The sequence below is a fragment of the Chiloscyllium plagiosum genome, unplaced genomic scaffold, assembly GCF_037043375.1.
Source record: "Chiloscyllium plagiosum isolate Xiang-an unplaced genomic scaffold, Cpla_swu_hap1 HiC_scaffold_34, whole genome shotgun sequence".
NCBI classification, from domain to species: domain Eukaryota; kingdom Metazoa; phylum Chordata; class Chondrichthyes; order Orectolobiformes; family Hemiscylliidae; genus Chiloscyllium; species Chiloscyllium plagiosum.
In genome coordinates, this window is record NW_028270172.1 from 16202732 (window position 1) to 16220095 (window position 17364).

The 17364-nt window shown below is 39.7% G+C and overlaps 1 protein-coding gene across 7 annotated transcripts in view; it reads left to right on the forward strand.

The window, feature by feature from the left end:
• The window catches only part of eci2 (enoyl-CoA delta isomerase 2), a 174423-nt gene that overhangs the window by 130005 nt on the left and 27054 nt on the right, over nt 1-17364 (forward strand). For all 7 annotated transcript variants that reach the window (XM_087978506.1, XM_087978507.1, XM_043719487.2 and 4 more), the window contains one exon: nt 2130-2199. In XM_087978506.1, coding sequence (XP_087834632.1) covers nt 2130-2199 — 70 coding nt within the window. The remainder of the gene's footprint in view (nt 1-2129; nt 2200-17364) is intronic.

Here is a 17364-nt window from a genome sequence, read left to right on the forward strand (position 1 = left end):
ATACTTTTTTTTAATCTTCCTGGCAATATTTTCCCATACTATTCTCCATCTAACAGATTTTTACCCACTCACTCAGTTTAAGCATTACAGTCTGCATCTTCCTGATGTCTTCTTCACATTCCTACCTACCTTAATGTTGTCTACATATTTAGCTGTTATGCCTTTGTTCCAATCATCTAAATCGTTATTGTAAGTTATGAAAAGTTAAGGTCCCAGCACAGACCTCTGCAGGTCTCCACAAGTCATACGCTGCCATTCAAATATGGACCCATTTATGAAAACTGTCTATTTTCTGTCAACTTGCTATTCGTTTATCCATGCTTTATTTTGTAGTGGGTTTCTAATAGCATGTAATTCACAAGCATAAAGGTTATATTTAACAGGAACTTGTAAAAGAGAATTTATAGGGTTATATAGAGAGTAACTAATTGGATAACTCCTTCAAAATAGCCAACACATGCATGACAGGCTGAATAGCTTCTATCAATTCCATAAGAATCTGTGACTTTATTGTGCAAATGTAGTATATTAGTCCCTTTTTAATCAGAACTACAACTTATTTTTTAGATCTTTTAAAAACCAGCCTTCAGACCTTGCCTTTCTCAAACAAGAATGCAGCCAAATTTTCTTCTGAGCCCATTCTGTTTGTGGGTGTGTCAGACACCGCCCTGGTGCCAGGAAATTGTTGTTACTTTTTTTTTTGAATGATACGGTAGCAAACAACAATATATATATTAAGCCTTTATTTAACATAAAATATCACAGATAAGTTTATCGAAGTATTATAAGAAATAACACTTGAGAAAGGAAGAAAACACAGTGAAGATGATCAAAGAGCTTGTTCAAAGAGGTAAATTTTTAAGGAGTATCTTAAGGAGGAATGTAAGGTAGGTGGGCAAAAAGCTTTAGGGAGAGAATGTCACAGTTAGTGCCTTTGGCAGAGGATGGCATGGCTACCAGTGATGTAACATTTCAATTTGAGGATGCTCAAAAGATCAGAATTGTGAAGGACTGTAGTAGTTCGAAAAATCATTGAACTTGAAAGGTTATCTCTGTTTTTCTCTCCACAGATGGTGCCAAACCTGCTGAGTTTCTCCAGCACTTTCTGCTTTTATTCCAGGTCACCAGCATCTGCAGTATTTTGCTTTCAGCAAATATAAGAGGGAGTCGAAGTAGTTTAGGGAGACAGCGAGGGGCATGGTCATGAACAGATTTGAAAAGGAAGGTGAGTTGATGTTTAGCTTAGGAAGCACGGAGATAATTTGAGAAGGGACTAATGTGGGACATGGAATAAAAAGTTTGGGTGACCTCACATTTATGGAGGGTAGAATGTGGGAAATCAGCCTGTGAGGTATTATAATATTTGAGTCTAGAGGTAAAACAAGTCATGCATGAGGGTTTTAGCACAGACTAGCTGAGGCAGGAATGAAGTCTGAAGATTTCCAGAAATTGAAGTAGGTAGTCTTAGTGATGTCATGGATATAAGTTATCTTGGTCAATGTGTCATCATGGTCATGAACAATCTAGTTCAACCTCACAGTAGTCAGGGACAAGGATGGAATTGGTTGCAAGGAAAATGTGTGACAGCAAATGGATTCGGTTGTCCCAATGTCTCGTGATTGTTTTTCCAATAATGAGAGGTTGACCATCTGTGCAGCAAGATCCTGCTGGTCTGAAAATTTACTGTTTTATTACTGTAGATGGGGTTCCAGTGTGCAACAGTCAGAAGAGAAAGTGTCATTATCAATTATAATTTCTGCATAATTAGCAGCCAAACCTTCAGTCACCAAGACCCAAATTCTGGAACATTTCTTCCCTCCCCCCCGCCCCCCCAAAAGTATTCCATCTTTAACACACATCTTAAAACCTAACTTCTAGTCACTATCATTAATATCCTCTTATGTGGTTCACTGTCAAACTTTGTTTCATAACATTTTTGTGAAGCACTTTGGGATAATTTGCTCCATTAAAGGTACAATATAAATGCAAAGCAGTAATTGTATCTTAAGTAGTCATCTAAATATATTTTAATAATACCTGGAAGAATTTACACTTGATGTTTGATTTCTTATAAAGAATGCATACCACATTCATGACAATGCATATATCACAACTGTCCTTTCATCCAGATGTACGAAGAAATTATGAAAGCACTTGAACAAGCTGCAAAGGATGATTCTACACTGACTGTAATGACAGGTATATTTTGTGTTCATTTACAATGTTTTTTCCATGTCATTAAGTTCTCTTGTGTGCTAAATCTCCAGAGTGTGACCACACCTTCACTATAACTATAAACAAAGACAAAATGTACTTTATACAGACTGATTTGACTCTTTCCTCAGAGAAAAGGTGATTGGGTTCAAACCCCATTCCAGTGTTTGAACATGTTATCCAAGCAGTAGTGCAAAGATAAAGCATGTCATAATGTGCTGTCTTTCTGATGATTTATGAAATAGTACCATAGGAGGCAGCTTTAAAGAACAGAAAATTTCTTGCATTGTCTTGGTCAACATGTAATCCCTCAATCCAATACCATAAAAGCAGATCATCTAGTCACTTAGCTAATTGCATTATGTGGAAACTTGATATGCTTAAATTGGTCACTAGGTTTGCTTGTGTGACTAACATTTTTTTTGGATTTGGAAAATTTTCTAAACCATAAAAGTTGCTTGTGTCTTGTTACTTTCTTTATCCATGAAATTCCAGTTAGAGGTGTGTGGAGTCTGTCGTAGGAATTTGGGTCAACCATCGTTTCCTTGTGCAATTCCAGCCAGTGGCCTTTTGCTGTAAACATCATTGATGTTGAGGTCAGAATCAGGATCATTTTGATTAGCCACACAGAATTGCACAGCACAGAAATTAACCAAAAGCAATGTAGTCTGGATTGTGGAAATCTGAAATGGCAACAAAAATAGAAACTCAGCAAGTCAAGTAGCACTTGAGGATGGAAACAGGGTTAGTATTTCAGGTCAATTTCATCAGAGCTAGCCATATAGGCTTATATCACTATTTATGCTCTATACATGGGTGTCCCATTAACATATTCTTCTGTTTCTCTCTTCTTTGTATATTTGCACAATTATGGGTTGTGATAGATGGATAAGTAGATTTTTATTGATATGAGATATTGTCTTTTAATACTGAATGTAGTTAAGGCAACAAAACAGTGAAGATGGCTAGCTTCCATGGAACCAGTTCTCAACATCTGCTAGCAAAACAACAAAAAAAAGCATTCATTATGTTTGCTATGGCTCTCTCAACTTTGCAGGAACTATCTGCCAGAAGTAATAACTAGCAATTTATTGGTCATTTGGAATCAAACAATTGGGACCAGCCCTGTATGAAGGACTCTGTAGGGCCTTATAAAGAATGAAATTTTCTGTCATTACTTAAGAGATCAGCAACATAAAAGAGGGAGAAGCCTCTTGGTATGAAGAGTTCCCACATATCTGACAGTAGGTGGTTTGCATCTTTGCATTTAGTACACATGATACCTCTGCCAGAATGGCAGTTGTAGATTCCATTTGTGATCTTCTGACCAGGTTTGAATTTAAACCACTGCCATTGGTGAAATTAGTTTGGGCTGTTATGATACACTCCGTGGTCAATGAGATTTGGACCCAGACCTTCTAGTCCAGAGGTAGGGATACTACCAAGACACCACTAGAAACATCAAATTATACCATTGCAAGACTCATATTTGCAAGACTAAATTTGGTCATTCTATACTTAATTATAAATTTTAGACATTTTATGACAAAAGGCTCTCCTGCATACAGTACATGCCAGTACGTGGACTGTCCTACTACAGACAGACAGTGCTGGATGCAATCCTAGAGAATGAAACCGGTCAAGTAGTTGAAGTTTTAGTGAACGAGCATTTTGGGGATAGTGACCATAACTGTGTAAGTTTCAAAGTCATTATGGAAAGGAATAAGGGCAGTGCAGAAGTTAAGTCCAAATTTGTGGAATGATGATTTCAATATCTTCTGACAGGATCTGGCAAACAATGATTACTTGCTTTTGAAAGTAGTATTCAGGACTGGCATAGGAGTTTGCTTTAAAAGGAATTTAGGAGAGCAAGGAAGGACCATGAAATATCCTGGCAGACAGGATCAGAAAAAATCTCAAAGAAAGAACTGTGGATACTGTAAATCAGAAACAAAAACCGAAATTGCAGGAAACATTCAGCAGGTCTGGCTGCATCTGTGGAGAGAAATCAGAGTTAACATTTTGGGTCCAGTGACCCTTCCTCAGAACTACCTAAGTAATTTGGTGTTTTGTTGGTTGGGTAGACATGGTAGACCCAAGGGCATGTTTCTACGCCATGCGATTTTGACTAATTGGCATGAGATTCTCAAGGAGAAAGTGAGGTCTGCAGATGCTGGAGATCAAAGTTGAAACTTTATTGCTGGAACAGCACAGCAGGTCAGGCAGCATCCAGGGAACAGGAGATTCGACGTTTCGGGCACAGGCCCTTCTTCATTCCTGAAGAAGGGCCTGTGCCCGAAACGTCGAATCTCCTGTTCCCTGGATGCTGCCTGACCTGCTGTGCTGTTCCAGCAATAAAGTTTCAACAAATGTGATTCTCATTCATCTTGCCTTTCTTAAATTATAATGGCAGGTGCAAATTTTCAGTTTAAAGGAACAGTTTTCAAATTGGGAGAACTTTCAGAGATTGTATTTGGCTGTTTGCTTTGTTCTCACCTACTTGCTTTAAACCCTTGATTAGAAATCATCTTGTCCTGAGGATATATCGCTCTTCACTCTGTTATTTTCTTAATTACTGTTATTTTACTTGTGTTAATTTTAACAATCTCTGTCCTTTATTCAATATTTGTTGCCTTTAGATGCCTGCCAATCTATACTTATCCTCTTTTGTATATCAGGATGCATAATTATTATTTAATATTTGATTTGATTTATTATTGTCACATGCACTGAGATATAGTGAAAAGTATTATTTTGCATGCTAACCAGACAAATCTTACCTTACATAAGTACATCAGAGTTAATAGAACAGATTGCAGCATATAGTGTTACAGCTACAGAGAAGATCAACTCTAATATATGAAAGATCCATTCATAAATCTGATGACAGCAGGGAAGAAGCTATTGGTACATGTTTTCTAACTTTTGTGTCTTCTCCCTGATGGAGGAAGGTGAAAGCGAGTATAACTGGGTGGGAGGGGTCTTTGATTACGTTGGCTGCTTACCCAAGACAGTGGGAAGTGTAGATGCAATCAAGGGAAGAAAGACTGGTTTTTGTGATTGACTGGGCTGCGTTCACAACTCTCTTGAGCAGAGCAGTTTCCACACCATGCTGTGATACATCCGGATAGGATGCTTTTTGTGGTACATCTATAAATATTGGTAAGAATCATTGTGGACATGCCAAAGTTCCTTAGCCTTTTGATGTGAGAGTGCTTTCTTTACTGTCACATCGATGTGGGTGGACTAGGATAGATCATTTGTGATATTTATTTGTAGGAACTTGAAGCTCTAGACTATCTCCACCTCAGCATCATTGATATAGATAGGGGTATGTCTTCCACTAGGCTTCCTGAAGACAATGACCATCAGTTTTGCTAACATTGACGGAGATTGTTGTTTTTACGCTATGCTACTAAGATCTCTTTCCCTTGCTCTATCTCATTATTGTTTGAGGTTCTAGGGTGGTGTCATCAGCAGTTTGTAAATTGAGTTAGAGCTCAATTTGGCCACACAATCATGAGTGTATAACGAGTCGAGAGTGTGTTGCTGGAAAAGCACAGCAGGTCAGGCAACATCCGAGGAGAAGAATCGAAGAATTGACATTTCAGGCATAAGCCCTTCATCAGGAATCTTTTCCAGCAACACACTCTCGACTCTAATCTCCAGCATCTGCAGTCCTCACTTTCTCCTCCATGAATGTATAAGGAGTACAGTACGTGGCTGATTACACAACCTTGCGGGGCACTACTGTTGAGGATTACTGTGGAGGAGGTGTTGTCGCTTATCCTTACTGACTGCGGTCTGCGGGTCAGGAAGTTGCAGGGGGAAGGAGCAGAGTCCTAGGTCTCAGAGTTTGGAGATGAATTTTGTTGAAATTATGGTTTTGAAGGAGGGGTTAAAGCCAATAAATAGTAGTTTGACATAGATAGGAGAAAGTGAGGACTGCAGATGCTGGAGATCAGAGCTGAAAACGTGTTGCTGGAAAAGCGCAGCAGGTCAGGCAGCATCCAAGGAACAGGAGAATCGACGTTTCGGGCATAAAAATTCCTGAAGAAGGGCTTATGCCCGAAACGTCGATTCTCCTGTTCCTTAGATGCTGCCTGACCTGCTGCGCTTTTCTAGCAACACATTTTCAGGTTTGACATAGATATCCTTGTTATCCAGATGTTGTAATATGTTCGCCAGTTTCCTTATTTTTCATTTACAATAGCACTTGTAAGTTCTTGTGGAATCACTGTTGCTCCTGATCACCCTCTTTTTCCTAATACAGCTGCAAAAATAATTGTGGTGATTTTGATATTCTTGCAAACTTTTTTCATACAGTTAGTTTTGCTATAACACGATTGAAGAGTTTAGACCATGTTTTGTAAAATGCAAACATTCGTTACATGTATTGGCTGTAATGCAATTCTGGTCCCATTGGTTTAAATGGTGCTGCTATTACACGATTTTCTTATAACACGGGATTGCATGGGAACAGAACTATCTCATTACATCAGCACAGATTGTATTCACTTTTGTTTTGTTTACTGTTTTGTAAGCTGAATCTCTGTTAGTTTTTGTATTTCTGTCTGCCTTTTCTTTCAGTATTAATGTTGTCCATCATCCTTTTTGTTATATGTGAATTAGTTGAACTCTTTCCCCCTGGGGATATAAACTGGTTCTGTGTTACATACATTTTTTTGAGCACCTCTCAATGATCTTTTGTCTATTTGCCATTAACAGATTTGACAAGTTCACAGTAGATAATGTCTCATTCCATTGAAATCAGTGTTACATAAAATCTTAAGAACCTTAGCAACTGTCCCTATTTCTTCCTTTCAAACAGAGCATTCAAGTATCATGTTTTGATTGCTACAGATAAACATCCCCTTATTGGTTTCAGAGCATACTGTTGCAGAAAACTATTCTGAACATATCAGACATTTATTGTATGCTTATCTAAACTCTATATTTATATATTATGCCAAGTCACAGATGTCCACATTCTTCACATGATATCTTCTCATTAATTAAGTACTTTCATCATTAATCACTAAGACCACTGTTGCCACAGTCAATCCAATTCTGTGAATGAACTGGAACTCACTGACATTATATTTCTCTCAGTAATGACTACCATGTCATTACCATAAATAGATCACAATTTAGCATCTGTGTCGTAATTCAGATGTTGGGAAACTTGTTGATTCTCGTGATTCTGCCCTTGCAGGAAAACAATAAATCCAATCCTCGTGTTTCCATTATGTGCACATAACATGAGAATCGGTGTGCCTTTAAACATGGTTTTATTTGTTATAAGAAAATAAAGTAACTGGACCAAATGCTGGCAAGTGGGACTAGATTAGGTTAGGATATCTGGTCAGCATGGACAAGTTAGATTGAAGGGTCTGTTTCTGTGCTGTATATCTTTGACTCTATAAATCTATTCCCTGACTTGTACAAAATCTGTTGTAAGAACATGACTCCAGTTAATTTAACATCATGTTGGCTATGACATAAGCAGTTATTGGCACAAGACCTATTGTGCCTGGGAGTGAGATCCACTGTTCAGAGGTCAGATAGATTATCATAAAAATATTTCCTGCTCTATTTTGAATGGTTGCCCGTTACATTCAGCATTAAGTTATAAGCAGTAAGAATTGCCCTTTGTAGTAATATAAATTTTACTCCACTGTTTATTGAATGAAAGTATAGTCAGTGTTTAGTAACATTTGATGATACCAGCTTCTGATTCCCAAGTCCTGTACCTTAGGATATGCTTATGATTCAAAAGCTTTTAAGAATCCAAGTTCTCCAATTATTTAAATGTGTTATAAGGTCTATCGAAATGATTACATTCAGCACTATTCAGCATTTTAATTTCATGATAGATTACCAATGAACCTTCCTCCATCAGATCCAAGTGCATATTGTTGATTATTTTTTGTTTGTATTGCCATGTCATAAACCTCAATATCATCATCAAGGCTGCAGGGGTGTTCTTTATCAACTCCAAATTTATCACTTGTAGCGGGGGTTCTTGCGGTGCAGTGATAGTATCTCCACCTATGACACAGGAGACCCAGGTTCAATGTCCCACCTGCTCCAGAGGTATATAGTAACTTCTCTGAACAGGTTGAATAGAAAATATCTGCAATTATAACTTGAAGCTTTTGTGGCATGGTGATAATGTCCTTACCTCATAACTGAGGAGAGCTGGGATCACCTGCTCCAGAGGTGTGTAATAACATCTCTGAATGTGTTTTACTTCATCCTGTTCAGGGATGTACTGATATACCTCTGAAGAGGTAGGACTTCATCCTGGGTCTTCTGGCTTAGGGGTTGGGACATTCCCACTTCTAGTTCTGAGGAAGGGTCACTAAACCAGAAACATTAATGCTGATTTCTCTTCACAGATGCTGCCAGATCTGCTGAGCTTTTCCAGGAATTTTTGGTTTTGTTACCACTTCATAAGAGTCCTGTTAATAACATCACTGAACAGACAGATTAGAAAATATCTGCATTCTAATTGGTATGCACATCCTATTTTGCTCTGTGGTCAATCAAGTTCTTTCTAATTCCCTAGAAGTATTTTTTCTGTTCCTATATACATTTTTAAGTACCAATTCTTGTGCATGCAAGTTTAATTTCAGCCTGTTTGCATGCCATATTATTATTCCAACCTTGTTGACATCAGATATGGTGACTTGAGTTCTCACCAGGTTCTTTTCTCATGCATAACAAGCAAACCTTCACTCTGAGTAAAATTAGGACAGTGTCAAAATAATCAGAAAAATGTACCTTGAAGTCAAAAATCAAAGCATTTATTCTCTTCAATTTTATGCGCAGGATATTTAAATACACGCCCACATTAGGTCAAATAATGCTGATTATATTTAAGAAAGGTGGGAAGGAAAAACCATGGAACTATAGACTGGTGAACCTGACATCAGTGGTGGGTAAGTTGTTGGAGAGAATCCCTTCAGACAGGATTTGCATGTATTTGGAAAGGCAAGGACTGATTAGGGACAGTGAACATGGCTTTGTGCATGGGAAATCATGTCTCACTAACTTGATTGAGTTTTTTGAAGAAGTAACAAAGAGGATTGGTGAGGGCAGAGTAGTGGATGTGATCTTTATGGACTTTAGTAAGGGGTTCAACAAGAATTCTTGTCATAGAGTGGTTAGCAAGGTAGATTACACGGAAATAGAGGGAGAAATAGCTGTTTCTAGTTCACAGGTAGAAAACAGAGGGTGGTGGAGGTTTGCTTTTCAAACTAGAGGCCTGTGATCAGTGGTGTGCCACAAAGATCAGTGCTGGGTCCACTGCTTTTCGTCATTTATATAATTGATTTGGATGTGAACATAGGAGGTATAGTTAGTAAGTTTGCTGTTGACACCAAAATTGGAGGTATAGAGGACAGTGAAAAAGATTACCTCAGAGTATAGTGGGATCTTGATCAAATAGGCCAGTGGGCTGAGGAGTGGCACATGAAGTTTAGTTTAGGTAAATGTGAGGTGCTGCATTTTGGAAAGGCAAATCAGGGCAGCATTTATACACTTAATGGGGAGTGTTGCTGAACAAAGAGACCTTGGAGTGCAGGTTCATGGTTCCTCAAAAGTGGAGTCGCTGGTAGATAGGATAGTGACGAAGTTGTTTGGTATGCTTTCCTTTATTGGTCAGAGCGTTGAGTATAGGAGTTGGGAGGTCATGTTGCGGCTGTACAGGACGTTGGTTAGACCATTTTTGGAATATTGTGTGCCATTGTGGTCTTCCTCATATAGGAAGGATGTTGTGAAACTTGAAAGGGTTCAGAAAAGATTTACAAGGATGTTTCCAGGGTTGGAGGTTTGAACTATAGGGAGAAGCTGAATAGGCTGGGGCTGTTTCCCTGGAGCATCGGAGGCTGAGGGATGACCTTATAGAGGTTTATAAAATCACAAGGGATATGGATAGGGTAAATAAACAAGGTGTTTTCCCCAGGGTGGGAGTGAGTCCAGAACTAGAGGGCATAGGTTTATGGTGAGAGGGGAAAGATTTAAAAAGTACCCAAGGGGCAACCTTTTCACGCAGATGGTGCATGTATGGAATGAGCTGCCAGAAGAAGTGGTGGAGGCTGGTGCCATTACAACATTTAAAAGGCATCTGGATGGGTATATAAATGGGAATAGTTTGGAGGGATATGGGCCAATTACTGGCAAATGGGACTAGATTAATTTAGGAGATATCTAGCCTGTATGGATGAGTTGGACCGAAGGGTCTGTTTCCGTGTTACATCCCTATGACCCTATGGCATAGCAGATGCCTTACCCCCCACTGAATTAACCCTAAACTGAACTGAATTGCCAAACTGCTGTATTCACAGAGTCTTCCTACTAGCAAATACTATAGCCAGTCAGTGGCTACATTCATAATACAGTAAATTTTAAACCAGTTCATGAAAGAGTTAAACAAGTAAGTCTTGTCTTTCTTTGCAGTATCTTTGTGGCACTTTTAAATAATAGAATTTTTTTGTGTTTGAATAAATGCTTACTGGTTGTGGACACATCTTGATTACGTAACTTCATAATCTAATGGATTTGTATCTTGTCTCTAAATTGCAGCAGATATAATCAAAACTCTATACAATGTAAGTTCAATTCTCATATATCTCATATTTTAAAAATCACAGCCTTGACATAGTGTCTATCAGTTATAAGTACCATGGATACAGTTAATTACACTACTTAAAGGTCTGTCAGAAATTCCGGGGTGCAGGAGCACTGCAAATGAGTGCCTTCTAAATTGTCTTTAGTTGATTACATTGTTGGTTGATTGGATGATACTGTTTACTTGTGTCAATTTTCTCTAATAGCTTGTCATGAAAAATAAACAGTCTCATCCCTCTTTATTTTCAGCCTTTGTGCCTCACTATTGTTCCTGGAAAGCAGGAACAATAATATTAGAAACACTTCAGACAAATGAATGCTTCAGTTAAATATGAAGTAGAATGCCACCCTTCACGATACTTCTCATAATTTATGCATGCAAGTCCTCAAACCTAAAGGTCATCCATTTGAAATGGACATCCAGGATTGTTAGGGAATTAGTTATCATAATAAATAAGAATTGAGAGTTGTGCATGGTTTCCACACACACACACACACACACACACATGTTAATGCATGTGGTACTGTGGAGCGGTTCAGAGAAACGCTGAAGGCAAGTATTTCATATGTTGTCCACATGCTGTGAGTTGATTCACAATGCCATTATGGAGGGAGTTCCAGGAGAGATAGCGTCCGAGGAGCAGGAAATTTGACATTTTGGGCAAAAGCCCTTCATCGATTTTCCTGATCCTCGGATGCTACCTGACCTGCTGTGCTTTTCCAGCACCACACTCTCGACTCTAATCTCCAGATCTGGAGTCCTCACTGTTGCCCAGGGAGTTCTAGGAGTTTGACCAAGAAACAGTGAAGGAATGGCAATGCATTTCCAAGTAAGGATGGTGAGTGGCTTGGAGGGGAACTCTCAGGTGGTGGTGTTCCCAGATAATCTGCTGCAATTGCTAGGTCAGGAGTTAAGTTACTCTGGCATTTGCCTTTTGTGAAAATCTAGATTACGGTTCATGGTTTTAGGCAATTGTTTCAGTTTTAGGAGTCACACATTTAACTGTAGAAAATGGGATTAGTACAACTGAAGCACATGTAAGTCTAATATACTTTAGGCAACATGGCCCCCAACATTTTTAGAGGTTAACAGCCACATATGGGGTGAACCTTACAATATTTTTGGCTAAGTGTCAGTTCTGTCGAATCTTTTGGAGAGTTTCTCGTCACGAGGACCTAGCAAGATCTCTTGTCATATCTTATCAAACCCGTCTCATTAGCAACTTACTCTGCCCCTATGGGGCCCCCCACACTTAATGTTCGTGGAGCAAATCTCCACTGCTGGCATATCCCAGAAATGACCAGCATTCCTGGCGCAGTGCAATCTTTAAAATATCTTTGTGTGCTTGGACCTATATCTGCTCTATTAGTCCAGACCTGTTCTGCACAGTTTTGAACATTTTACTGGACATGGCAGACGAGGGAAATTTGGTGCGGTCCTGCTAAATGGGGTGGTAGTGCATAGCTAAGACTTCCTCTTCCCCTCAGTACCAGCAGGGGAGCCACAACACCAGAGTATGCCAACCTGGTCCAAGTTTGTCAGCTAGATTACTACAGTCTCAGCTATTTGAAAGAAACACAACAGGAAGACAGATAATTACCTTCTCCATTCCACAAAATTAAGAGCCACCATCTTCTCATCAATACCTTACACTCATTCTATCTTTGTTACTGTAACCACCTCCCAGTAACCACCTCTTACTATTGCCTGCAACATCTTCCCTCTCTCAGTCAGAAACGTAGAGCATGGAAACAGACTCAGTCCAACTTGTCCATGCCAACCAGATTCCTAAATTAGTCTAGTCCCATTTGCCAGCACTTGGCCCATATCCCTCTAAACCCTTCCTATTCATATACCCAACCACGTGCCTTTAAAATCTTGTAATTGTACCAGCTTCCACCACTTCCTCTGACAGCTCATTCCATACATACATCACCCTCTGCATGAAAATGTTGCCCCTTAGGTCTCCTTTAAATCTTTCCCCTCTCACCCTAAACCTATTGCCTCTAGTTCTGGACTCCCCTATCGCAGGGAAAAGACCTTGTCGATTTACCCTATCCTGCCCCTCGTGATTTTATAAACGTCTATAAGGTCACACCTCAGCCTCCAATGCTCCAGGAAAAACAACCCTAGCATATTCAATCTCATCCCCTAACAGCCCAACTACTTCATCCAAAAGTTAGATTAAGATTAGTTCAGAGCAGTCAATGTTGTAATGGAAATGGGTGGAGCTTAAGAAGGTTCTTTGGTCATTTTTTTCTTGGAAAAGGATTTGTTGCAGCTTGAAACTGAAAGAGTGCTGAACAGAGAAGTGGCTTCAGGCAACACAGTTGTTCCTTTTAGCAGAATTCAGGCAGTTCGATTTCAGGAAAATCCCAGGGAGTGGTATCTACATGTCTTGGAAAAGGTGAAGGATAGAGAAGCCTGGAAATCATTGATAATTCAATATAGTCATGATTTGGAGGTGCCGGTGTTGGACTGGGGTGTACAAAGTTAAAAATCACACAACACCAGGTTATAGTCCAACAGGTTTATTTGGAAGCAACAGCTTTTGGAGCGCTGCTCCTTCATCAGGTGGTTGTGGAGGATAAGATCATTAGACACAGAATTTATGGCAAATGTTTACTGTGTGATGCAACTGAAATTATACATTGAAAAAGATCTGGATTGTTTGTTAAGTCTCCCATCTTTTAGAATGATCATGTTGGTTTCAGTTCTTTCATTTCTAAGTCCCGGCAACGGATGGATGGACATCACACAACAATGACCAGCCAGGAGTATTCCCTCCCAGTCGGAGAACACTTCAGCGGTCCAGAACATTTGACCTCGGACCTTCAGGTGACCATCCTCCAAGGCAGACTTCAGGACGGGCAACAACGCAAAGTGGCTGAGCAGACGCTGATAGCCAAGTTCGATACCCATGGAGATGGCCTCAACCAGCACCTTGGGTTCATGTCACACTACAGGTGACCCCATTACACTTCATACACACACACAAACTCCTACAGACCCATACACTCACGCAGACCCTCTCTTTTCAATAAGCTCTCTCATATGCTCACACAAACATACCCCCACATTCACACCCACACACACCTTCTCACAGACTTATATCCCTTAGCATTGAACTCACACACATACACACTCTCTCACAGACATTCACACTTGCCCACCACACACACACACACATATAAGTTTGTGGGGTAAATTTGAAATTGCAGAATTACATTTTATTTTGCTCAAAAACTGCCTGGATCTATGTAAGATTCTGTAAATCCCTTTGTTGGAAATAGAATCATTCTGAACATTGGGGCACCTCACACCTTCAATGATTATCTGAGCTGACATGACACCTATTGTTAAAGTTTACTTGAGAATATAACTTAAAAAAAATGTTCTGAGATTTACATATGAAAGAAGTGAAACCAACATGGCCATTCTAAAATATGAGAGGCGTAACAAACAATTCAAATTTTTTTCACTATATAATTTCAGTTCCATCACACTAATCTTTTGCTATAAATTCTGTGTTACGATCTTATACTCCACAACCACCTGATGAAGGAGCTGCACTCTGAAAGCTAGTGCTTCCAAATAAACCTGTTTGAGTATAACCTGTTGTTATGTGATTTTTAATTCAATGTAGCTAAGAGTTGGGTGAAAGAAGCCCATAAGTAGCATTTGTATTGATGCAGCTGAAAACGGTAGGAACTTAGAGAAATTTGGCGTCATCTCTGTGTCAAATTTGCTGTTGTTAAAAGCTGAAATTGTGTCAGTAATTAAAAGCTTAGAGCCTCAGAAGCCACAGGAAACTCAGTCTCATGAGGAGATTGAACTACCAAGGCATGAACAGTTATTGAAGCAATTTTAGTCAGAGAGACTTCGAGGAACTGCCACAATTGGTAAAGAATTAAAATCCCTTCCAAAGTCAGAGTTTTAGTGAGATTTGGTGACCCATAGTGTCACTCACATCTGGGTGGGATAGACTCGCCAACATTAAGAGCATTGGACATACATCTGGATAAGAATGGAACTGTGTAGGTTAGAGGGGCATCAGATGATTTTCATAGGTCGGTGCAACATCGAGGGCCGAAGGGCCTGTACTGAGCTGTAACGTTCTATGTTCTATTTAAAGTGCAGTTATAGCATGTTTGGGCACAGTTTGACATTTAACTCATGTTGATTTCATATTAATATTAAAGTCAAAGTTGTCTGCATAGAGAATGTGGTTTAGAATCATGACCTGACCTATTCAGAATACCTAATTAGTCATATTGTTTATATTTGTTTTATTCAAGTTTGTAGAATAAAGAATATTTTTGGCATTTCAGTTAAAGCCTAGAATCCTGCTGTTTATTCTCTAACTTTGGTTCTTCCAAGTACAGAAAGCTTTGTTTTAACTGGCACTTTATCAACCAGCAATCTTGATAAGCCGGCAAAAATGATACACCTCAAATACTGCAACCTATTGTGATGTCCCCAGTGTTTATGCTGTGAATAGAGTATAACAGTGATGCATATATACCCCTGCATTACATTTCTATCGCTTAATTTGTATTTTTACATTGAATTTAGGAGGTATGTTTATGTTTTTACATAAATTTTTTGAGGCATGTTAATATCTCAAAGCTTTGCTTGGTCAGGGTTTACTGTAGTTATGCATACCTCTTGATTATCCAGAATATTTGATCAACTGGCACACTCCAATCCCACAGATGATGGTTAATAAAACATTTGCTGTATTCTATTTAAGATATTATGGTCTATCAAGCCAGATCATAACATAAAGCAGGGTTCAGCTTGTTCAGTTTATAAATATAATAGCCTACAGACTTTCACTGGTTGATCCCGATTTCATAGCTATTCTGGAACTGTTTGACTAAAGGACTGGATAATCCTAATACGCAGATCTTCAGTATTATAACTAAAATGTTGTCGGGGCAATAGTCTTTGCATTGTCTTGTGTAATTAGCCATTTAATGTCACACAGAGTGAACTGCATTGGCTGAATATTTATGTGGTAAGACTGGGTGAACACAATGAATTATCCACTGAGTACTTCAATGCTTGCAAACACTCTACCCCTTTCTCTGACACTCACATCCCAAATTCGCTGAGGATGTGGATGTTATTGTTCTTCTGTGAGGTGCCTCGTTGACCACTAATGTTCTTAAATGTCAGGTAGCAGAACTACTGGGTGTGAAATCACTTAGTTCTGTCTGTCACCCATGATCAGATTTTATCAGCAGGTGTGTGGAGGACTGCATACCAAGCATGTCAGTCTGGGTGTTCCCCAACAGAAAACCCTGGATGAATCAGGATTTACAGAACTTACTAAAGACCAGGTGTGAGGCCTTCAGATCAGGAGACCCACTCAAATATAAGGAATCCAAGTATGACCTTCGCAAAGCCATTAAGGCAGCCAAAGAACAATACCGATCCAAACTTGAGACCCAGACAGACATCCGGCAACTATGGCAAGGACTGAATGACTTCACAGATTCTTAAAAAGAGTCAGTGCAAGATAGCAGATTATGACACATCCCTCCCAGATCGTCTCAATGCCTTCTATACTCGTTTTGAACAGAATTTCGGCAGAGAGGTAACACCTATTCCAACAAGTTCTGATGAACCTATCCCAACAGTCACTGCATCAGAGGTCAGATCCATTTTCCTTCGTGTGAATCCAAGGAAAGCAATGGGACCACTCAGAGCATGCGCAGATCAACTGGCAGAGGTCTTCTTGGACATCTTCAACCTCTCCCTGCCTCAGGCTACTGTCCCTGCCTGTTTCAAGAGGGCCAACAGCATCCCTGTGCCTAAGAAGGCTCATGCAGCATGTCTCAATGACAACCGCCCGTGGCCCTAACTTCAATGGCCATGAAGTGCTTTGAAAGGCTGGTCATGGCATTAATCAACTCCAGTCTCCCCACTACTCTTGACCCACTCCAATTTGCTTATCGGACCAACAGATCCACGTCAGATGCCATATCACTTGCCCTTATTACCTTCCTATAACATCTTGACACCAAGAACAGCTGTGTAAGAATCCTACTCATTGACTACAGTTCAACCTTCAATGCTATTATCCCCTCAAGACTGATTACTAAACTTAGTGATCCCGGACTGTGCCCCAGTGTCTGCAACTGGATCCTCAGTTTCCTGACCCACAGGTCACAATTAGTGAAGATTGGGGAAAATATTTCATCGTCACTAACACTCAACACTGGAGCCTCCCACGGATGCATACTCAGCCCCCTATTGTACTCACTGTATACCCATGACTGCATCACCAAATACCAGACTAATGCCATTTACAAGTTCGCTGATGACACCACCATAGTCGGTCAAATCTCAGATGGCAATGAAACAGACTATAGAAGGTGGAAGACCTGGAAAAATGGTGCACTGCGAACAACCTAGCTCCCAATGCCAGCAAAACCAAAGAACACATTATTGGCTTTCAGCGGGATGTTACTCATGACCCCCTACACATATGTGGAACAAGTGGAGAG